Here is a 26597-nt window from a genome sequence, read left to right on the forward strand (position 1 = left end):
CCCATTTCCTTTTCCAGTCTCAGTATGTGCATTTAGATGAAGCTAAAATTGCACTCCTGCACTTTTCATGCAGCTTTCCTAAAATAATTCTGAATAATTTAACAATGGCTCAGAAACATTCCAGTTTAACCAGTCATTGACCTTCAGTCAAGTTTTAATGTCCCCGGGACTATATTGGTATTTCATCAGTTCCAAAGAAGCTGTACTGTCACAGAGGCAATGGTGAGATCTATAATTAAAGTTGCCCAATGTCTCCCATTACAATGTTTTCTTTTCAGTAGATTACCATAGTTTAACTGCTTCAATTAGTATTTTCCATTTACAATTTTTCAGTCAAAATGGTCTTGCTATTTTGGAGATGATGCCTAGGGAAAAGTTTGGGTTATTTATTGATTGTGAGGAAAATAAACCCAGAGTCTATTGCTTTGGCTTTGTTCCCTCTGGTGTTAAGGGCTGGATATAAAAACCACTTTGAAAATCTGACCAAACTGCTTAAGTTTATAAGCCCCTAAAGAATCTCAGTAAACACAGACTCAACAGAAAATTATTAAAGGAGACTGACTTACTACTATCGCTCTCTGCTGACAGAACTCTACAGATGACTAAGAATTTCTACAAGTCATCATGTGAGCGTTATGTCTGAAGGAGGAGAGCCCTGCATTTGTGACTGATTCATTTTACATGAAAGGTTTTTGGTTTTTTTATGTGCAGTGTTAAAAGTTTCAGGGTATTATTTTCTCTAGAAATCTTAAATTTGAGAAATCACATCAAGATCCTGTGGGGAAAAAATGGTATATTGATAACATAACTAAAGAATTGGACCCATTTGGACCCATTTCTGCATATGCTTTAGGATATGAAGACTGCACTGAGCCTAAGATTTTCGAACCTCTTAATGTTTTATTTTGCTCTCTAGTATCTTCCTAATATAATTGTAATTGACTGCAGTAGGAATTGATGATATACTGCATTGTCAGCAGTAAGAATAATAAAAAAACAAGACAGCCTTACCTTAGTGATTTCTGAGATTTGATTAGGAAATGTGTGGAAGACAGAATTTTCCTGTCATATCTGATTTTGAAGAGTTGAAAGCCAAAATAAAAATAAAGAGTTGATTAAAATAATTTGTTTCAGTTACAGCTTTGAATGTAAACAAAAAGTGGTTTCAATTTACAAGGTAAAGTTATTTTGTTCCAAAAACATCTATAAAAAGGTAGTTTCTTGGAACTTTTCTCCTCCTTTTCTTCCAGAAAGCCTAGAGAAAGAAATTGATTTTGCAGTATTTCCAGTTTCTTGCAAATCTCATGGCTTTATTTAAGTTTCTCTAACCGGCTCTGGTTTTATTTTTGTTTAATGTTTGATTTTAATTTTTAAAAGGAATGTACCCTCCCTAGCTGGTGTTTCACGGTGTCATTTTAGATGTTCTTTAAATGCCCTGGCTGCTGGATGGCACTGCCTTGGTTTACCCTCCTTGTGGTCAAGTGGGGTAACTCTCATTTTTCCACTTTTTTTCAACTCTTCCATTTGCACTTGTGGTAGCATTTATATTATATTGGCAGTGACAGTCACTCTTGGTTGTAAGAACTTAGGTTTGTCCTAGGGTTAAGATTTTTTCTAAGTAAAAAAATCAGCAGGGTTTTAGACATGTCACAAGGGGTTATTTTTTTCAGTTTCAAGATCCCTTTTCTTTTTCATGCTGCTGGGTGCTGGGGGTGTTCAGTGTGAACCTCAGGTGTAAGAGAAGCAGCCGTACAGATGCAAAATGAGTTCTTGTGATGTCGGAGTGTGTGCTGTGCTGGCCAACACTGATGGTTGGGAACTACAACTCCCACCCACCAACTACAACTCCCACCCACCAATAAAGCTTGGAAGTGGGGGCTTGGAAGTGCATATAGCAATAACTTGCAAGTAAAAATAACATACTGGGTGCACGCAGTCAAGTGTGATGTGTGTGCTGAGTATGGGTACAGCCTGGCAATTTCACTGGTGTGTGGTCCTCCCAGAGAGTGAAGCTTCTTTCCTTCTTGATTTAGGAAATCCCAGCAGGCAGAGCTATGGCAGCCTCCAGTCAGGTTGCCCATTGCCTTTCTGTGTGTGCCTGGCTGTCTGGGGGTTAATCCTCAGTGAAAGGTTGCAGGTGTCTCATTCTCATGGCTGGCACACACTCCTTCCCCGGGCACTCGATAAAAGGGAATCTAGATCCCGAATCTCGCTCTGTCCTTGTGCATGTTTGCTCAGCTTCCAGCTTGTCTGTGCCTGAAATGCTGGTGCTGGCTTTTTGGGCACTATGAGTGGGCAGAATTCGGGCTCTGATCCATCCCTCTGATTTCACATTACGGTAACAGTGCACTAAAACTGAAGCAAGAGTAGTGAAACAGGCCCCCCAAATGCTGCATCACCTGAAGGAAGCCTGTTTGACCAGAACGAGATCTGTGAGCTCTGTGGTGTGGACTACAGTTTGTGGGGGTTTTGTTGTTTGTAACATTTTATCTTATCCTAGAACTCTTAAGATAACAAGTTATGGTGGTGTGCTTTATGTTTCATAATCCACACTACTTCCTATTATAAGTCTAAATGTTTTAGAATGCAAAAGTAGCTGATACTGTTAATTTATTTGAATGAGGTACTTGCTGAGACTCAGAAGAGTGTTCCAACCTTTCTCCTTGAAGAAATCAAATAAGAGTGATGTGAGCAACAGTCTGCTTACAGGTTGTTTGTGAAGTAAGGCTGTTTTACAGAAATTGTGAGCTCCAGGGAACTCATGATAAGTCCTGTAATGTTATCTGTGCGCAGTAGGACTTTATTACTGTTGAAATTATCTTATGACAAACATTTAATTCTAGATATGCTCAAATTAATTTGTAAGAGGCAAATGAACACACATTATTTCATATAAGCATGTCAAAACATGCTTTCATAAATTAGGATTGTTTTATTTATTTGATTGAAACCAAGCAATAACCACAAATATGAAATCTTGGAAGATAAAATGCTGAAAATGTGCTGTGCAAACTCCTGAGAAAGTTTTATAGCCTAGCTCCTCTTGAGGGACAAATAAGTGAGGAAAAAAAGCAGCTACTGCTATCAGGAAAATGCACTAATGTTTTGACAGATAGATGTGGAAATCTTAATATATGAAATTCGTTTTTTTTTTCCCTGATGTGTAAATATCCACTTAATGTAATTAGCAAGAATTGTGAAGTAGCAGGCAGGGAATTCAAATTCTTCTGCTGAGCAGATACTGCAAATGTGATTTGTTGACAGCTTGTCATTCTGCCATTAAAGCTGACCTGGAGTTTTCTTTCTGAATGACTTTTCAAAGGAAAAGTAACATAAAAAGTAAATTATTTAGCCAGGCAACGTTCTGACTTGGACTAGCAGCATATGCTTAGATAAAGAGCAGAACAAGAGCAGAGCAGTATTTCCTATAGAATATCCCTCTAACGTCTGACTGCCCATTGTCAACTTCCTAAGCTGAAAGCTGTATTCATGTTTTTAATTTTTAATAGCCCTTTTCTTCCAGTAGTTTGAATTAAATACCATCTTGAACCCATTTTTTTGTTTTTTTAAACCTTTAGGAGGCTTCACAAGAAAACTTTTATCGGCTTCATTTGACATTGTTTTGAAATTTTCTTCTTGGCATTGCGGGGAAAAGGTGAAATACTTTTTCCTTGGGTTGTTTTGCACATATTGGAGATCATCAGTTTGTAGTATAAATGCCAAATATTCTGTTTCAAATTAGATAAATGACAATTTGAAGTTTATTTTGAATATTAAGATGTTGTCACGTGGGAAATGGGGTATTAGGCAACAAGTTTGAGGTGCTACATGGGAACTTGGAAGACTGATAGAAACCCTTTGAAATGTCTTTCACTTTTTGGTCATAGTTTGCTACTTAGCCTCTTGTTTATTTTCAGTGTTTCTCAGTGCTTTGAGATTTTTAGCTAGACAGGCCTGTATATAATTTTATTTCTGTATTGCAGCATCGGAGTGGAAGAGGTCAAACTGAAATTGTCAATAAAATATGAAATACATGAAGAAGTGACATTTCTTATATATACTCTTCTCAGAATAAAAATTTTGCATTCAAGTGATATTTTTAAACTAAGCCATTGGTAAGCCTCCCCTTCACCTGGCTAGCTTACCTCTGCTAGTGAACAGAAGGTCCTAGGCATTTAACCCCTATTTGAGGTGCTTAATTTGACAATACAGATTTAAAACTCTTCCTCAGACATAGCTAATGTTCTGAAAGTGCCTTGAATCCCTTGGAGCTGCTGATTTCAGCAGCTGAAATCACCAAACGGAAGCTTAGCAGCTTTGAATCTTGTCCAAGGTAGGAGATCTATGAATATGATGTTTCAAGAGGAGATGGCCCTCACAGGTACCTTTGAAGCTGTTTGGCAGTTCAGGCACTTTAGAAAATGTAGCAGCAATAAACGTGGTTCTTTGTAAAACAAGGTGGTGGAGCCAGGCTGCTTCAGTACAGTCCCCCATGACAAGGAGAGCTGCCCAGAGCGCAAGAGAAAGGCTTTCACATATTTACCTGCTGGAAGTCATTCCAAGGCACTCCTCTCATCTCTTTGTGAAGTGCCCTACCTAGAAACTTACAGGTGATTCTTTGAGAAGATGCACTTGCAACCTTATTTGTTGAATGGACACCACATTCTGTGTGGTTTATGGCATTCATGATAGAGAAGTTAGTGAATCTCTGCAGCCTGATAGGTCTCAGACTATCCCTCCCTCCCTCTAACCTGTACTCCTGCTGTAATAATTCTTATTTACTTACTTTTCTTCCTATCCTTATCCACAGGAAGGAGTTACAACTTTTTTCCTCCATTGTGAGTTTTGTTCCGTCAGTGACTGTTTGAAAGCGAGTTAATTCCATGACTTCTTTCACTTTGCAGTTGTAACAAAGGGGGTGACCTCTCTTCTGGAATACATTTTGTTATTACATTCATGTGAAGAAAGGTAGTGAGACCTTAAGGAAGTGTAGGACTCTTCCTACGTTCCTGTCATGGCAGCTTTGACAGCTCTGTGCTCATTTTGGTGAACTCTTTTTCTGAGGTATCTAACTGCATACCCAAGGTATTTGGGTCAGCAGCCGGGAGGACAAGCAGTGGGAGGCTGGGTAGTACTTACAATCTCTCTTGGTATTCTTCAGAAGCTTCAAGGTTGCTGCAGGTATGTCCCTGGGTGAGCAGAGTATGGAATATGGTGGTCCTGTGTAAATAAAAAGGTCTAGCCAAAGTTCTTACGGGCATTGCCTGTCTTTCCTACGTATGCCAATGACTGAAAGCATGGCAATATATGTGTATCAAAAGATCTTGGGGACTGCTTTCTTCCAAATACTCCTTACAAACCTGTAAAAGGAACTTTCTGGTCCTCAACCTTTCCTCAAGGAGAAGTGTGTATAAACAGAGAGGCTTTTAATAGTCTTATAACTTTATCCAATATTAAAAAGGCCAGTTATGTCAGCTGGAAAGTGGATTTAAACATGTTTAAAAACTGCTTCTCAGCACAGCAGGAACTGTGTATAGAGTATGGCTTCTCTAGTACAACCTGGGTTTGTTTATAATACCAACATTCCTAATTAAATAAGAGCAAGTACTTTTTTCTTTGGTTTGATTGTTTTGACCCCAAATATGCAAACTGACCACCATATGCAAACTCATGAAGGCATGGACTTAATTTTGGTGTTGTTTACTCCAACAAATGGAACGTGTGACTTGCATCAGTTTGGGTCAGACTGCAGGAGGCCATATGTGTTTATTTTAGCATTTATGAATGGTTATATTTACCTCATTGCAATGACTCGCTTTGGTTTCTATTGGCAAAACCATGACTTAAGAGAATGTTTGCAGAGACAAGAACAGATGTTTCCAGGCTGTTTGCCACAGAGGGGAAAAAAAAAGCCAGTATTTGCTTGTAAACTGGTTTTGGCTGTGCCATTTTTCCAGTGAGTAATTAGGAATGGTAGTTATTAGTCAGTTGCTGAAGATCCTGACTTGATGACAAAAGAACCTGCTTGGAGATGCCTTTTTGTATAGTCTGATCTATAGAGTAGAATGAAAGACAATTGCTGTGATCACAGAAACCAATTCTACCTTGTCACACTCTCTTGAAGTGCCTTAATGACCAAGGAGAACCTAAAAGCTTAATGAAATAGATAATCCATGGACATTTTCTCCTCTGCAGGCATGTTGCTTTCAAATTAAGCTAAAAACTTTTACTAGACGCTTTTATGAAATTGCAAAGCAACATGAGGTTTTTGGAGTTCGTTTGGTGATTTTTTTTTTTTTTCTCCCCTCTGGAGCCATAAGATCACCTTCTGTATCATACATACTAAAATCAAACTTGTTTTAAACAAAGAGAAAAGAGGGGACAAAAGTGTAATAGAGTATTAGCAGGGTTGGTGATCTGGGAGGGTTTTGAGTAATGTGTTTGTGAAGTAGTGTCTGTCCCCGTAGTTTTAATGGGCAAGGAAAGACTGATTTCAGCTACCTGGGAGCAGCAGTGTGGGATGTATGGCATCTGAGAATTTGGAAATGGAGTTTTGGAAAGGCAGATGAGGAGCAGGCCTGCTTTGGGAGAGACATCTCTTGTATGTAGTGATTGCCTCGGGTGTTATATGGATGGGAGGCCCCTTGCAGGCACAGCAGAGGAGTGAGAGTGGCCGAGTGGTCTCCCACACTGGGACACAGCCCTCAGTGGGCAATGCCAGCCCTTTGCCCCCTGCAAAGGCTTTGGTCCTGGGGTGAGGAGTTGGGTCTTGCTCCATTGTGAGATGATGATTTGTGAAGAGAAAAATTTTACATGCTTTGAAGAGATGCGGCTATAACATCTGTGTATGCAAGGGCCTTCCAGATGGAAACACCAATGAACTCCAGAGTACATGACATAAATGAACTCTATTTTGGGTTTTAAAAACATGCAACGCAGTGCCTTCCTGGTTCAATCAAAAGCCACTACACAATATGTCGTTGAATGTCATGAATACAGGGAGATCTGAGCATGACTTAAAACACCAAGGAGGTTGGAAGGAATAATATCAGTTTACCCAACAGGGAATTTTAAAATCTAATATATGGAGGCATCTCCTGCCTTCCCACTTTCATGATCTACTTACTGCAAGCTTGGTAAGATGTATTCCTGGAGATATCTCAGGGATTTTTTTTCTGTTTCTTTTTTTAATAGCAAGTGTTATGTTGATCTGTTAAGTGTCATGCCACTGCCACTGACTGGATGAAATACCATATGGGCAGTTCATGGGTTTACTGGTTCCACCTGCTGGCTGAACTGGAGGTGATGACCTGTCAGTCAAGGGGAGTTGAATGAGTAATCTTAAGAGATTTTATTAATAACTATTGTATGAGGTATGGGGATAGTGTCTTGTCTTCATGCTACACACTTTCTGTCTCGTTTTTCATTGCTTTTTATTTAATTAAATTCAATTTAAAAATGCAATTTCTTAAACAGGATGACAATGCCTAATCACAAGTGCATTTTTAGTGAGAGAAGGACAGCAACCCTTTTTGAAAATAAAAATATGAAGAAGTTAACCCAGTGATGTGCGAGCACTTTTGCCTGCTCATTGCTTCTGGAACTTGCCTTGGGGAGAAAGCCATCCCCCACTAAAGCTCACACAGATAACTGCACATTCTCCCAGTCATGAAGACTGGGAGAACAATGACCCCTCACATTGGGAATATACCCCAAAAATTTCCCTAAAGAAGGAAAAGGATGGGGGTGGGAGGAACCCGGAGTTCGACTTAACTCTGGATACTGAAGCCCCCATGGATACCAAAGACAGGCTGAAGGAGAGAGGAGCAAATGGTTCTCATTAGTGTGGGTCATAGGGTTGAGATTAGGGCTGAAGTTCAGGGGAGTGTCAGCATGGGATTCCAGTTAAAGCTGGATCCTGCAATGGCTGCAGGACTAGAAGAAAGCTTACATGAAGGCAAATGGTGTTTGCTAGGGATGACTAATGCCAGAATTAGTGTTGGAGTTACTGTTTGGATTTGGGATTTTTGGTGCTCTAGAGCTTAGTTCCTTGTTTGAATCTCAGCAGACTGAGTGCTGAGGTTTGACTCCTGCAGAAGTAAATTGTTTTTGATTGGTTTTGTTGGGAGTGGGGTATGATTAAGTCTAAGATAAAAAAGTGTCTGAGATCCCATTTTCTGGAGTTTCATTTCTCACCCTGTCGTCAAAGCACATGGAGAAGATAAGCAGCTGGTTCTGTGGAGGTGAATGGTTTTTAAAGGTCTTTAAAGGTACCCTTTAGGTTTTTTGAAGATTCGTCTATTCAGGATACTGAAAGAGTGCATGGCTGCATTAACTGCCTTCTGATGGCCGCAAACCTTTATCCCTCATTTTTCTACCAAAGAGGTAAGAAGAGGTGTCTAAGGGAACATCATGGTGCTGTTACCCTTCTTTCTGCTCTAGGCAGTCATTGGTGGCTGCCAGAGGTTGTCTAGACTGCTAGTGACAAACTTGGGAAAGGAACAAATATTGAAATACATAAATACTGAATCACGGAAGGCTACAGTTTTTCTCCAAGATAAAACAGGGACAGGATATTAGTGCATGAATAGGTCCTACAGATGTCCATATTGACATGCTTCTTGGCATGGTTTTGTTGTGTATTGATTAGTTGTCCCCTAGGCATGGTCTGGGCACAGTTCAGGAGCAGAACATGTAGCATGACCAGAAGCAGTTTGGATATGTCCATTCTTTTTGGGAAAGGGATTTAACTTCCGGGACAGGAGGCCTCTGAATTCTACTTGGCCTCAGAGTCAGAGAAGATTCACTTGCCTGAATTATTTAGTAATACTGAGGAAGTCAAATTGACTAAGGGACAAACAAGCCAATAACTGGGTCTGAAGGGTCATCCTGAGGAACACCTTATGGGGGAGGGAATTCCTGCATCAATTGCAGAGATGCCACTCATCTGCAAATATTATTTTGTTTTCTCTTTTAAAAGCAGTGATATTTTAAAGGATTTGTTTACAAGTAAATCCCTGAAATTTTCCTTGTTGTGGTCGATGGCAGGTCTATGATTGTGGGAACTCAGCAGCACTTGCAGGTAGACTGCAAGAGATAACTATGCTGCATTGGTTTTCATGCAGCATTGCTGTACCAGAAATGGTTGATTACACAGGAGAAAGAAGCGCAGAGCAGTTGTTCAGTATTTAGATAATGCTAGTTGGAACATGATCCTGATTGCATGTGACTTAAAAGCAACCTCCTTTGCTTCCCAAAAGCCGAAATTCCACCCCTGAAAATATTATGGCTGCCTCCCACGGTAATCTTCTTTGTGATTTTTATAAGCTCAAGATTTTTTAGATACATCTAGTACTTCATCCATTTGGAAAGAGGTGACACTTCATCTTTCACTGAGATACTTCAGTCTCATTCTCATACCAAATCCATTTTCATTCCTGCTATATGAACCTCTAATACAGCTTATGCAATTAGGAGGAAAGTGTTTGCAGAAACGATAAGGAAAACCTGATAAATGAAATCCACTATACACTGTCAGTCATGCTGATGGTATTCCAATAAACACAAACATATTTTTGCATGCCCAGTTTTAAAGGTACAGAGTAAAATAATTTATGGCCAAAGTTGTTTTTCCTTCCTTGCAGCATTTATATATATATAATACTGTGCACACCAGAAATATGTTAAGGGAGCATTACTGACATAGAGTGCTAAAAAGGCAATGCTATAGTTAATGTCATAGTTATAATATTATAGTTACCAGGCTCTTTGTTCAGTAACTGGGTCTCTCTCTGTGAATGTGCTGTATACAGTCTTTATGCAATTAGGAGCACTTTTTAGGGCAAATGTTTGGTTTTAGGAAGGGAATTTGCTTTCAAGACAAATGCAGTGAGATTTATATCACATCTGTTATTATCTGAGTGGAGCTTTGTCTTGCAAAGGAGATTTGTCTTATAGAGTGCACAGTTTGGGCAGCCTTCAATTTAGGACTGGATGCAAAATACTTCTCTGAGTGTTGCCCTGTAATTTTTTCTGTTTTTCTTTTTTTTTTTTCTCTGTATGCTATTTAAACCTTGCTTGGAAGACAAAATTGGTCATTTCCTTGTGGGAATTGTTATTCTGCTCTTTCACTGTAGTTGCTGAGTGCCTCAGAAATGTTAATGTATCGTTAGCATTTCTGAGGCGGTGATGTGATATCTCCACTTTATAAAGCAGAAGTGAAGGCTGGTGGTTGATACACGGGTCTGAGAGTGTTTGCTAATTTGGGGGCTGCATTCAGTGACCTGATTTCTTGGACTAATGCATTTGCCAGGATCAAGGATGTTCCCTGTTGTTGATTTTGTTGAGTGCTCAGGAGCACTCCAATCTGGACCTCAGGGTTTGAAATGAAGACCGAAAACATAAGGAAGACTCATTTAGTGACCAGCTGAGTCAAGATTTAGTGTAAATGGCTGCTCTAGCAGCACGTAAAAACTGTGAAGCAGAGGGTAGCATACAGTACTTTCTGACAGGATGACGCTCATTTCCAATTGTCTGGAGCCTCTTTCTTCTGATTCTCCTGTGCCTTTGAATATTTGTAACAAATGATGGAGCGCTCCACCGAGTGATGGTCTTTCTAGCTGCACTTCTGATCCTCAGGAAAGATACCTACTGACAAGTTAGGAAACAGATCATTTATTTAAAGAGGCTATTCAGAGAAAACAGTCCAAGATGTTTCAATTTTGACAGCCTGTCCAAGGTTTGCCTTGTTATTGTACAAAATAGAATAGCCTATATATACACATTAAAAAAGTGCCCTTATTTTGTTTTACAGTAGTCATCTGATGACAGTACCTAAGTCAGTCTCTTCTTTCAGCTTAATATGTACTTTTCTACCTGAAAGCTGCTCATCTTTGCACAAAACTGGTCGGTAGAGTCAGCCCAGTGACATTAGTTTACTACACTGGATGGTGTTGCTGAGAATGTAAAACTATCCCATTAGCCTGTTTGCAATATAAAATAGGCTTCTGCATTTTACAAGCTTATGCAGTGTAGTAAGAATTTGGCAAGTGTAAAGGAAAAAGGTGTTAAGGAGAGCTGGCAGCTCCTTAAAGAAACGATATTAAGTGCAAACTCTTCCAGTAAGGAGGAAAGTTAAGGAAGTGCAGTGGAAGACCAGCATAGCTAAATTGCCAGCTCTTCATGGCTCCTGAGGAGAAATTGTTTTTTTACAGAGTGGAAAGTAGGTCAGATTTCCAAGAAAAAGGATAAAAAAATAGCATGTAGTGGCAATAAAATCAGAAGTATTGAGGCACAAAATGAAATTAAAGTATCCAGGTGTGTAATAGGTCGTAAGAATTGATTTTTTCATGTACATTAGTACCTCCTGGTAACTGGAGAAGTGTACACCTTCTGCCCACACCCACTAATCTTAGTGTGGTTTTTCTGGAGGACATTGCTGTACAATGCCTGAAATGTATTTTGGAACAGTCCATTGTTGGAAGGGAAGGGAGAAGCCCAGTGTGCCTTCTTTGCAGGAAGTATTCTGTACTTTTGTTAATGATTTAGATGAGGGTATGGAGTGCTCTAACATTTCATGTAGAAAGCTGGTAAGGATGAAAGATGCTATGGAAAAAAGGGCTAAAATTCAAGGTGGGCTTGATCAATTGAACAAATTGTCATAAAGGGAATGGTCATAGTTCAAAAGGACATGTTCTAATGTGACTCTTGGGAGTAACCAGCTTTAATGATAAAGGCTGGGAATAACTTCCTAGAGAGTGATCATTCGGACAGAAGTCTGAAAGTTGCAGGGAACCACAAACCAGTACATGAGTACAGTGTCATGCTGTGGTATGTAATATTCCAGGGTAAATAGAGAACTGCAGAATGTCTGGAGAAAAAACATCCATCCTTGCCTGGAGTACCATGTCAGGTCACAGGGACTGTTACCTTGAGAAAGAAGTAAATCAGCAAGACTATGCAGAGGAACAGTATCAACCCTGAACAGTCCTAGATAATATAACTGATAAGTATGTATTGAGTGAATTGGTGTTATGTGGGGTAGATGGCTGAAATATGCTTAGTGGTTATTATAGCCTTCTGTGTGTATGGATTGCTGCAAAGATGGGGAGAATAACCTGGTTTCTATGCCTGCGACAGCATAAAGACTAAAGTTCCGGCAAGAGAGAGAGATTGGGCTACCATGGTAAAAGTAGTACAGCACTGAAAGAGTTTGAGTGGGGAGGTTATTGAATCTCTGTTATTGGAGGTCTTCAGGAACAATTAGGAAACATCTTCTGATATAATATAAGATGTAATATTTTCTACTGTGGGGCTGGATGTCTCCTGATGCTTCTCCCAGGCAGAAGTGTGTTGTTTTCTGACTCGCTTTCTCTTTTGTCTTTTATATCCTTTTACTCCTTGGTGAATAGCACTGTTCTCTGGACAGGAATTTCTTAGATGGCGGGGGAGGTTAAAATTTAGTAAATTCACAGTAGTCATTTTGGTACTGAACTTCATGGGGCAGTGCTTTAAGCTACTATATTTGACCAACTGCTGCAGCTGTAAGAGTCACAGGCCGCAACTTCTTAGTGAGAGTGTTCCTTATCAACAGAGTAAGGACTGGGACTTGCTTTCTAATCAACATATTTTCTGAAGACTTTTAAAATGCATGTAACAATTTGACATACCAGCTGTCACCAGAAATTGTGTCCCCCACCAACACCGGCATGCGGTGCGTTGGCACTCATGTCACACGGAGAGGGAGTGTTGACAAGTCCTCTTGCTAGTCACCTTAGAGCGGGAAGAAGCCAGGCTTCAGTGAAAGCGATCTCAGGAGAACACCAGGAACATCAGAACCAGAGCAGTCTGAGAAAGGAGTTACTGGGTTGGTCCAGGACTTCTACAAGCCCAAGAGAAAATGAGTGCAGCAAAAGAGAAATTTTCTCTAGCCTCATCCATGTTTAGCTTGGTGTTTGGGACTGATTTGAACCTCTCTTCATGGGACAGCAGTGTGATACCATTCCTGAGCAATCTTCCCAAGTTCCAGAGTCTTGAGTAGCTGTAGTTGCATTTGTGTTAAAACTGAATTATGTTTTCTGTCGACTTAGAAGCCGAACTTGATTTCCAAGCCAATGCTTGATAGCATCCTTTGTCTTCGTGATGACAGATGGAAGTACGTGCGGAGCCTCCTGACCCCAGCCTTCAGCGATACCAAACTGAAAGAGGTAAGGTGTAGACATTGCTGCTTTCATAATTTAGAAGACTTGTGCAGGCATCTGCTTTATGTAGGTCCATATTAAGGATAGGTAAAACATGCTATGTTGTGCCACTTTATTTAGACCTGAAGAGCGCTGCGGCAGAGCTTCCATGCGGCATGGTTCAGATCATAGACTGGTGAAAATCAGAATAGCTCATCTGAGGATATGATCCTCTGTCTTCCTCTATATGAGTCAGTTTGTCCATGAAAGTGTAGCATACTCAAGAAGGACCCTTACCTCTTCCTCTCCCTTGCCCTGTTAGGAGTAAGCTTAGGTCCAGGAAAGGTTATTGCTCCCAGTTGGAACATAGCTTTTCTTGATGTGCAGAGTCAGCAACTCTCATGTTAACACAGGAACTGCTGTCAGTTTGTTTTCATTTCTCCATCTCCTTCCCCTTCCCTCCTCCTTTTATTCTTTAATCCTTTCATATAATAAAATAAGTCACTGGAACAGAATGTCATTGCCAGATAAATACCTCTGACTGAAAATAAATGTCTCTGCGCTAACCTGCTGCTAATTTCCTATAAATGTATCAGCATTTGCTGAGCCATGGATACCCATTACCCAGTAAAAAAGTCCTGTGACATGATATCTCTTAATTAAATGTATATAAATGATTGACTGGTTAAAGTCTTCTCTCAAAGAAAAATACAAAATACAACCCCACAACAAAAAAAAAATCACCTCTTCCTTTTTATGTTTTACTCTGAAAGGGAATCATGCTCACTCTGGTGCCCAGTCCTGGGTTGTAAAATTTTCCACTGGGCAAACGCTTGTGTTGTTTTGACATGCCGCTGTCGAAATCCACAGTAACATCTAAATGTGTCTGGCTCTCCCAGCTCTATAGACAGCGGTCGCTTAGCAACGCCGGCTGTCACCTCCTTATTATGGTAAATTCTAATTGGCTGCGAGCCTGGCGGAGATGCTGATTAATCACGACTGACAATGCCATTGGTTATACGCCCTGACATTTGCTCTGTCACCAACTCCATCACGAAATTTCAGCAAGGCGAGGGTGTTTAAATATGCAAGCAATTAGTTGCACATGGCATGGTGGCGAGAGGAGAGTTTTGCATTTTCCTAGCGGAAATTAATCTGCCTTACTGCAGGTCATCGGCTCTTTACTCGTGGACTAACAAAAGATTACGCCGCACTCCCCTCAATTTGTGGAGAGCAGCCTCTGCCGGCACCAGCTGGGCAGGCTTGGCTGAGGAGCACGGTGAGGGCAAGAGAGGGGAGCCTCAGGGATCCTGCTCTGGGGCTGGGCACGCGTGGCTTTGCAGGGTCTGGCCGATAAAACTGGGCTGGGAGGAGAAGTCATGGCACTCCCTTTTGCATGGCTTGGTGGTGGAGCTGGAATGCAGGAATGTAGGAGGTAAAATGAAGGGCTGTCCAGTGCCTGGTAGCTGTCTTGCATGCAAAGATTGAGATCTTTAATTTTAGCCTGATAATCAGCTTTGCCCATGCTGCCTCTTTCAAGCTCTGTGGAAGGCATGTGTGCATGGGCTTAGGGTGACCTGGAAATTGTCACTTTCTCCTCCCATTCTACAGCAAGTGGGAAAAAGAGGACTGGGGCAGGTGTCTCTGAAAGGTTCAATTTTGCTTTTCTCTCCCATGCCTTCACCAGAAGTCCGTCCATCCCTACACAGACAGACACTTGCAGCAAGCCCATGTGAGGTTAAGAACCACTGTTGAACGGATGTGCTCCTCACCCTTGCGTTTCATTTTCTACCCAAGTACATTAGCAATCCTCGGATTTGAAGTTAATGCAACTTAAGTCCTTGCCCATGTGCTTTTCCTGCTGTTGCTTAATTTAGAAGCCATACTTCTCAAAGGATACTTCATACTTCACTTCTCAAAGGAAATCAATGCTCATTAATTATGATCTCACTTTTTAACTCTCCCATATTTGGTACTCTCTCAGAACCTCTACAGCAGCATGGAAACAAAAATACCATGTTCTAGTATTGGCCATACTGCAGAGTATTCAGCATGATCTGCAAGACATCCTGTTTATAATAAACCCTTCCTCTCTACTTTGAGTTACAAACACAAATTTGGTACTAATTTATTGCATAAAAACCTAGATATGCTATTTTATACATGTCTATAAATACTACTAGGACATTCCTTATTTCTTCTTCCAGGATATTAATTCCTCTGACAAAATCCCACACCAAAGTCTTCCACTCTGTTCACTCTGTCTGCCTTACCTTTGTTCTTCTATGAAACTCCCCAGTGGTGCTGGAGAGACTGCAGACCTCGTGAGTGTCTTTGGAGAGTGGCTCCCCTTGAGTGCTGCAGCCCCTAGTGCCACTCCATAGACTTGTCTGTCTGGATGCTGTGAGAGAACTGGGAGCTATTAGCCTGTGACAGAGCAATAAATGTTAACAACTCTTTGTGCTCCCCATAGCAATCACTTCAGATGAAAGATGCACTGGGGGACAGAGAGCTCAGCGTAGGTTCCTGATATCTCCATTTCAGAAACACAAGAAAGGACAGTTTCAAGGCTAGCAAGAGTGAGAAGTGAGAAGCCCCTTTGGCCTGGCTGCTGGAGGACAAGACCCAAGACAGAGATAATGTGTGTTGCTAAGATTTAACCTGCAGTGCTCCACAGAGGCACCTGCGGCTGTGGGCAGAGGCGAGCTTTGCCCTTGTCACTTCAAAGAAGTGGTGTAATGTCACTGAGGAGTTCACTGAGCTTGAGGAATTTCCCTGTAGTTTGGCAGATGTCTCCAACAGTCAGCCAGCAAATGATGAAGAGTTGATTCCAGAAATTTTGGATTTTTCAAAGTTAAAGGAAATGAACTGAGGTTATAGAAGAGGTTATAGAGTTGTTGGATAGCAAATATAGTGATTTCTGTGTGTCTAGAGAGAGTTGTTTTTGTAACATTTTCCAGCAGTTTCTGACATCTTCTCCAGCTTTCTCTCTGTCTTTTCTCAATTTCTTTAAAAGCTATGTACTGTTTCACTGTTGCTTTTATGGATTTCTGTGTGTTGTGTGTTCTCCCTTTTTAATTTTCTTTTTCTAACAAGCATTAGTAAAGGAATCCACTCCAGCTGAAGGAGGGTTTGGCTCTGGATATCATTAAACACAAATGCTATTGTGGTGCTGAGCATAGCATAAAGCAATAGACTTGTAAGCTTGATTCTGGAGTAAGGTCGGGTAGCATCCCACGTGAGATGGCACTGGAGTTGGTAGCAGATCTAATAGTAAGCTCTTTCCAGTAAGACCCCCGAATGAACCTCATAGTGCCATTGCTGTGGGAGCACTAAGAATGAGCAATGAGAGACAGGAGGGAGGAAACCCAAGAAATGTCACTTCCAGCGCTGCCATTGACTGCCTGTGGATGACCTGACAGAAGCAACTTAAATTCTCTGCACATGAAACACCTTTATCTTTTAAGTGGGAACAATACCAATCACTGAAAGTTGGTCCAAGATGTAATTCACGAGGAATTGTTGAATTATAATACTAGATGCTCTAAGTAACAGAAACATTTCCCAGTGTTCCTGTCATGCTCCCCTCAGCTGTTATGTATTGAAACAAGCTGACATGTTAGTGATCTTGCTGTACCAATCTTGATTCTCTATTTAGTATTTCTTAATTTGTTCCTCTTCTTTTTGCTGTGGTGCCTGTGATGATCCTGCAGTTCTGGAGCCCTTGTCAGACTTGATAAATAGCTTTACTCTCTTTTACAGCCAACACCAGCAGAAAACCTATTGATTTTTATTTATTCTGATGGTGCTGCAGCAGTCTTGTCATCTCGTATCAGTGTGCTAGGGATCCTTCCCTCCATTAACAAACCATTTAAACAAAACAGAACACAAAAATTAAAGAAGAGAGCACAGCGTAATGTAGCATTGTCCTAAATAACCTGTGAAGTGGAGTTTGTGTTGAGGCATTTCTTTCAAACAAAGGGAGACACAAAGCAGAACTTGTAATAGCATGGCAGAGCAGTGCAGAAAAACCTCCAGTGTCACTCTCAGGCATGTAGATCTTTCATGTCCCACTAGGACTAAGATCTGACAGTCCAACCATTAAGGTTTTCTTGATTTGCTGTTAGAATGTACATATTGGTCAAAGGCATTTTGGGAGTGTCTCTAGAAATTGCTGTTGTTGGTGGACAAAGCAAGTGTGCTCACCTGAGGAAAAGCATATCACTAATGTAAAAAGTGATACGTGAAATGTGTGTAATCTTGAGCCACAGGCCAATGTCTTGTTGAGTTGCTCATTGTGGTAAATTGTGCCCAGGAATAGCAGAGCTCCACTCTCAGGTGACGGAAACCAATCCTCTCACAAAACATCTTTCTGACACTTCTCTTTTTCTGGTTTTATTCAGGGACTTGAAATCTGGAGGAGAAGCAATTCTTGTGTTAGGGATGAATTCTTTTTTCTTCTCCTTCCTTTATGTTTCATAACATTTGTGGGACTAGAGGCCCAACACGACTTCTGCTTGCTGTATGTGAACAGTACAGTCTCCAGTGCATCTGTCTACAGTGAATATGATCCAGCCTTCTAGTTTTCAGTTTGGATGCTAATAAGGAGAGTAATAATACTGATGAATACTGAGGACCACATCTAACTAGAGGAACGTGACTGATGCCTTTGAACAGTGCAAACATCCACATGCACTGTGCATACGCAGAATCAGAAGCTAATTGTTGATATGTGCCAAATAGCATATTGGCAGGATTTTTACAGCAAAGCCCCTGGCATCATGAAAACCCTAACCCCAAATGCTCTTCTTTGGCAAAAAGAAAGAAATTTGGACTCTGGGCTACTCTTGCTATTAGATAACTGTCAGATCAAATATTTACAGGGACCATATTGTTTAGATTTTTCTTCATCCTGTTACTCTCAGCCAATCTGAACACAGAGCAACTGGGGTTTGTTTACCCACCAAGAACTGAATCTCAGGCAGGTTATGCAGGTTTTATGTTCTGACTGGCAAATGAGAATGTATGGGAAGTCACTGATACTCAAGGCAGTGTAGATCAATGTGTCTGTTTTTGTGCCACTTTCCTACGCTTGGTATAGTTCACGTCCCCTGACACTACTTTATTTTTCTTGACAATTGGACAAAGATTTTGGGGTGTTATGAGACTTAAGAACGTTTCGGTCTGTGGTCTTTGTAGTTTGCTGTATTGGACTAATTTATGTCCCCCAGGGGAATAAAAACCCGAACCCAACCTAGGATTTCAGAGTCGATATCCTCTGTAGCTTTCATATACAAATAATTGTCTTATTGTCATATCACGCTAACAGTAAATCAAATCCATGTCCCCCCCCTCCCTATTTTCCTGGTTAGATTTACTAATAAAAATATCTTGTGGCTAGGAATGAATTGCAACAGTATTTCCAAAGGCTGGTGGAACGTGCAAAGTGCGGAGGTGCTGTGGGATGCCCTGGCCAGACGTACGTCCCCCTGACGTCTCTGCCAGCTGTTGAAAAGTGATAGCAACCAGCTGGCTGGTTACAGATCTGGTGATGTGATGAGGAATAAAAGAGAAAATAAGGCAATAAAAGGAAAATCTGAAATGATCACCATCTGTTTCGGTAACATCATACCTGTTAAAAAATGGATTTTGATTTTGTTCTCCTTGGCTGGTTCAGTTCATTGGTGGGGCTGGACCTAGAGATTATGAAGTATTTCACCTTCATTCAGTCTATTGAATAAAAATGTATTAATTTTGTTGAACCATTTGAGAAGAAGCTTGCTGCAGGGGACCTTCTTTGGAAAACCAAAAAGGGGAAGAAGACTGCCACATAATGTGGTGTGCACCTCCCAAAAGTGTAACAGCTGCTTTTACCGAGCACTAATCTGGTATCAGAGTTGTCTTGTGAGACTGTGGCAAAGCCCAAATCGACCTGGCTTTGCAATGCAATTTCTCTCATATAGACATGGGACCCTGAGAGCAGCTAGACACATTCTTGACTCAGACTTCTGCCTTTGGAAAACATATTGGATGCTCCCGCGTTGGCCTTTTGACTGCGTATAGTCTTGCCCATGTGTTAAGATGGCAGTGTGCCTGTGCACAAAGTGTTATGCCAGTTTCACAGAGGTAGAAGTGCCAAGCAAAATGGACTTGGCTGGGCAGGCTGCATAGCTCTCAGAGTGTGCTGTGAGGCTGCAGTAAGTCTTTTTTGATAACAGGAATGTCAGAGGAGTAGGATAAGTCTGTTCTCATGTTTGTTGACATCCGTATGCTGAAGGAGGTAGTTCAGGAAGGAAAGGCAAGCTTCTGTGTGTGCGTTGCTGATGCTTGGCATAGTTGTTGATGTAAGACTCTGGTATTAAGTTGTAGGCTGCTCTTGGTAGTCCATATGGGAAAGAGCCATAGAACATAGTTCCTTTTGGTTCACGGCTGGAACCGCATATTTGGTGTAATCAGGGAAGTGTCTGATTCCTCTCATACGTAGAAACTAAAGGGACAGAAAGAGAGACTTTATAAGGCCTTGATGTTTGCCTGTGCTATGGTTTCCATGAAGCCCTAAAGAAGAGACTATTGCACTGCTGGCTACAGCCAAGCTGTGGGTAAGTCTACCAGACCAGCATGTGTCAGTGACTGGAAAGAACCCTTAGATTAATAAATTCACATGAATGTCCATTTAATGGCATCACCACTTCAGAAAAGCCTTTCCTTGTGTACCAATAGCAGTTTGCCCTCAGCAGCTTGTAGTGGTATCTAGGGTGGTTTTCTAGTGTACATGTTAGGTCCCTCAAACTGAGAGACGGCAGGGTAGAAGTGCTGGGTCTCTGATGCCAATGCCTTTACAGGACTTTGGAAAACATTATTCCTTCTGCCCTGGAGCATATGCAACCTAAAAGTCCATATAGAGATCATGATAAATCATCGTTTGGAACAGGGAATGATTAAAAATAGAGGGGAATATTTTTGCTTGATAGCTGTCTGTGTATGTGGCCACAGCGGGGCAAGAACCATCAGTCAGGTAAGTGACACAGCCTCTCGTATTTAGGCCCAGAGCTGGAGAAGGGCATCCCTGTAATGTGTAGGTTTATTTTGAGCTGAAAGTGCCAATATTTCATTTCAACTGTGCATAAGTGCCTAACAACACCTGCAGAGGCACCTGAAAGCTCTATCCCATTTATCAGATCAAAATAATTTTAAATAATTATTTTTGTTTGGTTTTTTTTTCTTAACATTTTATGTTTTTTCACAATTCAGTATGTTCCTTTCTAGATGACACCACTGATAAACCAGGCCTGTGACATCCTGCTGTGTAACTTGAAAGTCTACGCAGATTCTGGCAAAGCTTTTGATATCCAGAGGTATGTTCAGCATGCCAAAAATTAGTAGCAGGTTAAAAAAAAAAAAAAGAAAAATGTCAATAGCAGCAGTTATTCTAAATTCACACTTACTGTATAAAAGATTTTCTTCCTCCCTCACTTTTAAAAGTGGAGATCATAGTTTAATAGAGGGCGTGTCTGATAAATGCCTTTTCTTCCTGGGGACAGCCATTGCATACTTGAAAAGTAATTTTAGTAAAGCATCTAATGTATTTCTGGCAGTTATTTAATGAAGTTTTAACAGCTGGAAGCACAAAGGAAGGCTGCATCAGTCCCTGTCCAGTCTGTTCTCTACAGGCTGCCAATAATGTACAAACACAAGAATTGATCTAGTATCAAATATATCTAGTCCTTCACCCTTTTGCTTTTTTTTATATATGAGGTTTTTTTGAGCACTTAATCATTCTCACCACATTCTTCATAACACCCTCTCACGGCACGCTATCTTTTTGTGAAATAATGGCATCAGTACTCCAGATGAAAATGCACCATTGATTTATAAAATGACATTTTAATATTTTCCATATTCTGCTTTCTCTCATTTGTTATGCATTTAATATCCTATTATCTTTTTTGTTGCTCTTTCATCAGAGGTCTTCACTGAACTGCTCACAACACTATCTAGTCCCTTCTCTGAGTAGATGCATTTCCTCTAAGACCCTGGGTGGTAGTTCAAATGCATCCTTTCTAACGGGCACTATTTTTGCTTCATTTTTCTTACACTTCATCTGCTGGGTTGGTCAGCACCCTCTGAAGTTCTTCATGATTTTCCCCAAACTGCAGCAGCATAAATAATATTGTTTCATCAGAAGAAATGGATATTTAGCCACAATTTATTAATCTTTTTTCAGGTACATGTGCACGTGCAAGTGTGTGTGCGCACAGAGATCGTTTTATTAAATGGCTGAAGAGATGCTATGAAACCTCAAGATACATTATACTAGCCTAGTGCTGGGATGAAAATTGACCTTTCCAGTCCTTCCAGTCTTTTCCCTTTTTTCCATTTGTCCTTTGTCTTTGACTGGGCTTTTAGCTATTAATCCATTATAGGGTTTCACCTCTCAAGAGACACTTTGGAAGAGACCTTTTGAAAGTATAAATGAATGATGTTGACCATCTCAGAACATGATCTTCCAGTTGTTTTTTTACCATGCTACCATTTCAGCAGGTTTGATGTATTTATAAATGTGATTTTCGTTCTACTACAGTTTCACAAAATTGCTGTGGGAGCTGGTTTTTTGGATGTAAATACCCTAGCTGTAACCTCCTGTGACCTTAGTTGTCTTTAGCCATTTTGTGTTTTGCCAACAACTCCAGGTTTAGTTTTTAAGGGTTTTTTTTTCAGTACCTTGGAGAGGTAGATGATTGAGTCCTTCTGATATTATTGTTTTATAGGAATGCCCTCTCTTTTAACATTTTAACTTCTAATAATGCTTTTTTTTTGCGTGTGTGTGTGTGTAAGAGTTGAAGACCAAAAGAAGTTACTTAGCTTTGCAGTATTGTTGTTATCTTTCAAATCTGCTCTGGTGTGATCAAAATGACAGCTCACAAAGATCATATTTAGAAATACTGATTCACATAATATATGCAGGATATAATGGGCCTGACTCCTGTTCTTCTCTTCATACATGCTCACTCAGGTTAAAACACCAGAGATTGATATTAGCCTTTTGTAAGGATCGTGGAAGTACAGTCATTGCTTATTTTACCACAGATCAGAAGAATCAAATTCCAAGGATATTTTACATTCTTGGTCCACTTATCTCAAAACTTAATAGAGCTGCTAAAGCTCACTAGGAAAATAAAGATGGTAAGACAACTGGATAGATGGTCAGATATGCAGGGAGTGATTCAGTAAATTCTGAAGTTTCTAAATCGTGGTCCACAGATCTTTTGTAGTTCCCAAAGAACTGACTGCTCCTCTGCAGAGATACAGATTTCACATAGTGTCAGTTCCTCTTGGTTTTATCCACAGAGTTACATTACAAAGGAGGTATGAAGAAGAAGAAGGAAATCCTTAAGCACCTCTTGTGTCTGAGAGTTTAGACTGGACAGGTAGTAGGTGTGGTTTTTGCAGTTTAAAATGAGAAAGGAGTGATCTCATTTATTAGGATGCATACTAAGAAAATGCTCATGAATCTCTGACATGTTGCATTTGATTTCTAGATCATAACAAATTTAATTGTTTTTAATAAATTTTTAGTGGATTCGTTGAGCTATATGAAAATACATCGCATTGTAGGTGTAGAGAAGGTGATCATTATCAAGCATCAGCATTTTTCAGAATGATGGAAACATCTCTTGTTGGCAAAACTCAAATCTAAAACCAAAAGGAAACTCAGTGGCAAAAATTAATGCTATGTGATGTTCATAGAAGCAAGATAGTAATGGATATGTGACTTGTAGATAATTATTTATCATTCTTCAATTTAATGCAGGTGTTACAACTGCTTTACCTTGGATGTCGTTGGTAGCGTAGCTTTTGGTACTGAGGTGGATTCTCAGAAGAATCCTGATGACCCCTTTGTTAAGAATTGCAGAACATTCTTCGAAATGTCTTTGTTTAAGCCTCTTCTCATTCTAATCCGTGAGTATAGTCCACATTTGTCTACTTTCTTGTGGTAATTTCCTAAAAGTCATCCTCAAATTGCAAAACATGCTGAAGCCAGAGCAGGAAGTTTTATAGCCGAGATTATTTCAGAGGTGTTCAGAATGCAACCTACAGGCCAATTGTACCCTTGAGAGTTCCACCATATGTTCTACAGGTCTTGTCACCATTAATGAAACTTACTCCAGAAACTGAGAGTCCAGGAACACAATGCTCCAGGTTCATTTGAGAGGAAAGTTTCTGGGTTCTGCCATTTCTACAGTACTTGTTTTAATACACTTCTCACTAAAACAGAGTAACTGCCCTTCGGAACTTAAGTGTAAAGTTTCTGTGCACTTGGTTTGCTTAGTAGAGACTGAAATTCCATCCATTAACAACCCACTAAAGAAAAGAGGTGGAAGAGCATAAAGAGATTGTGTAAAGTACTCCCAATTCATTTTTTGAACAGCAGGCACAGCCTGGTTGATGGCTCTAAAGGATAAAGTTCACAAGTGTCATGAAGAGAATGCATTTATTTTAGGTGAATAAATAGGCAATGCATGAGTGGAGTATAAAGCCACGTAGTTCTAGGGCACACAAGCTAAGGCTTCGTGGTGGTGATGGTCTTGTTAATTCAAGGGCAGTAAGAATCACAGCTGAGGAAGCCACAGCATAATCAAGGCTTTTGAGGTTTTATCATCTTGTTATCTAGACCTGCACGCAGTAATATCAGGTGGCACAGTGGCAAAGTTTCCTGTGCCCATCTGATCCTGCTGGCATTACAGACTGCACCTGTATGCGCAGTGCATCAACTGTTTCCTTCTGGAGTTGTGTATCCAAATTGCCCTGGGGTTAACGTTAACCTGATTGCAAAATGTGATTTGTGACCAATTTCTTAATGGGACAGAAATGTGCCCCTATACATCTAAGAACATGTCCTTCATTAGAAAAAGTTTCTGTAGTGTTTGGAGTTGGATTCCTTGATTCATCTCTTTCTGCTCGCTCATTAATGTGGCGAGAATTCCCACAATGTATCTGCTCTGTTGGCAGAACAAGGTTTTTCCAATGATTAATTTGTTAGTCTTAAGTTGTTCATAAGTTAACGAGGGGTTTATTAGGATGTAAGACTTCACTCAGGCTCCTAGGTCGTGACTATAAAAGTCATGGACTGGAGACCATCCTTGTGATAACATCCCACTTCCAGAGCCTGTGGCCTGTTTAGAGAAGCAAAATAAATAGAATCATAGAATAGTCTGTGTTAGAAGAGACCTTTAAAAGTCATCTAGTCCAATCCCCTACGATAAGCAGGGATGTCTTCAACGAGGTCAGTTTGCTCAGAGCCCGGTCCATCCTGACCTCGAATGTTTCTGGGGATGGGGCATCCACCACCTCTATGGGCAACCTGTACCAATGTTTTACAAGCTTCATTGTACAAAACGTCTTCCTTATATCTAATCTGAATTGGCCCTCTTTTAGTTTAAGCCCCATAGCCTTTGTCCTACTGCAAGAGGCCCTGCTAAAGAGCCCCATCCTTCTTATAGGTCCCTAATACTGGAGAACTGTAAACAAGAATGGAAACTGCACTGTTTCATGGGTTGGTGCCATAAGCTGCTAGGCCAGTTCAAGATCCCCCACCTTCCCTATATAATTGTCTGAGTAGGCAGGGGAAACAACGCTCCCCTTTGTTGTGGTGGCTCCATGACATCAAAAAGCTGAACCAAAATCCTGAAGCATTGTGGAAACAAGCTTGGAAGGCATCTATCTGGCAAGAGAGTCCTGGCCAGCAGGACATTTCTAAAAGGAAATCCTTTTTTCTTCCACCCCCATAGGTTGGTAAAGGGAGAGGAAAAGAAGAAAAATCAGTTTTCATAAAAGGAACACATCAATCCCACTTGATAAGTTTTATAATATTAAGGAAGAGTGGGGCGGACTATTTTATGCCTTCACAGTCTGATTCACCGCTTTCTACTTTAAAATCTCTTACAGTTTCTTTCCCATTCATAATGATCCCATTGCTACGTATTTTTCCCAACAAGAAACAAAAGGAACTGAATGGATTTTTTATCCAAACCATAAAAAATGCAATTGTCTACAGACACCAGCAAGATGCAGCTGAGGTAAGGCTACTTCTGTGATAAATATATGGATAAGTAAATATTTTGAGGAAGAACTGGAAGTGGCATAAGCCTCAGTTTCATTCCAATATTGCTTCTCTTGGAGTAAGGATGCAGAAAAGTTACATCTGGGATGACTTTTCAGCTTCGTTTCCAGACCCAGAGGGAAGGATTCAGCCAGTGGAATTTTTTTCACATCTTAGAGTCAGGTGTCATGTCTGCACTACTTTCACTTAAGGACCAGAGGAAAAGGAGCCCTCACTGAGTGTTTCGACTCAGTCATTCCCTAAAAGCTGAGGCGGGTGTTATATAGTCCTGTGACAGTTTCTGCTGCTTTGGAACATGGAAAGAACCTGAGCATCTGGTTAGAGCAGTCACTTGATGTTGAGATGGCTAACTAGAAAGGTAGGAAATACCACCTGAAGTATGAAAACAAATGGATATCCATGGTTAGCAAATCATTTGTTACCTCTTTTGTTTGGACATAAGGCACTCTGAGGGGGTTTTTTGTGTTTGTTTTTAATCACTCTTGTTTTATGAAGTATGTGAAGGCACATACATTTTTATGAAAGTCTCTGTTTTTGGTATATGAAGCATTTGGAACGTAGGCCTCTGCTTTGGTTCTATGATACAGAAGTTCTTCTTTTGTCCAAAAAGACAAGCATGAAAGGAAATGAAATCCTAAGATTTCTTTTATTTCATTTTTCCTTTCTTTTCCTTTCTTTTCATTAAGTTTAATTTCGTTTCATTTCATTCCTTGACTTCTCATTTCATTCCTTTCATGAAATGAAATCCCAAGATTTCATTTTATTTCATTTTGTTATATTTCATAAAATTTCATTTTTTAATTTCAGTTTTTTAATTTAATTTAATTCTTTCATTTGGCATTTCATTTCCTTTCACGATATGAAAACTCATTTTGTGAAAGGAAATGAAATCTGGAGATTTCATCTAATTCCGTTTTGTTACGTTTCTTTTAATTTCCTTTCATTCCATTTCATTTCACTTCATTTCAATTCATTCCATTAAATTTAATCTCATTTCATTCCTTGACTTTTCATTTCATTTTCATTTATGACATGAAATCCCAAGATTTCATTTAATTTCATTGTTTCATTTAATTTCTTTTCACTTTTTTATTTTGTTTTTTAAAAATTTTCATTTAATTTCCCTTTATTCCATAATGTTTAATTTCATTTAATTTTATTATTTGATTTTTCATTTCATTTCCTTTCATGAAATGGAAGTTCATTTCATGAAAGGAAATGAAATCTTGAGATTTCATTTAATTTCATTTCTTTAGGTTTCCTTTCATTTTTCTTCATTTTTATTTCATTTTTTTTTC

At 40.0% G+C, this 26597-nt stretch overlaps 1 protein-coding gene across 4 annotated transcripts in view; it reads left to right on the forward strand.

Moving 5' to 3' along the window:
* Window positions 1-26597, forward strand: part of TBXAS1 (thromboxane A synthase 1) — a 260715-nt gene that overhangs the window by 146675 nt on the left and 87443 nt on the right. For 3 of the 4 annotated variants that reach the window (XM_042050426.1, XM_042050427.1, XM_042050429.1), the window contains 4 exons: window positions 13089-13205; window positions 20445-20533; window positions 22990-23138; window positions 25125-25255. In XM_042050426.1, coding sequence (XP_041906360.1) covers window positions 13089-13205; window positions 20445-20533; window positions 22990-23138; window positions 25125-25255 — 486 coding nt within the window. The remainder of the gene's footprint in view (window positions 1-13088; window positions 13206-20444; window positions 20534-22989; window positions 23139-25124; window positions 25256-26597) is intronic. The other variant, XM_042050428.1, reaches the window with a different exon arrangement.

The sequence above is a fragment of the Corvus kubaryi genome, unplaced genomic scaffold (assembly GCF_017639235.1).
Source record: "Corvus kubaryi isolate FWS band 111438036 unplaced genomic scaffold, C.kubaryi_AGA036_p1.0 74, whole genome shotgun sequence".
NCBI lineage: Eukaryota > Metazoa > Chordata > Aves > Passeriformes > Corvidae > Corvus > Corvus kubaryi.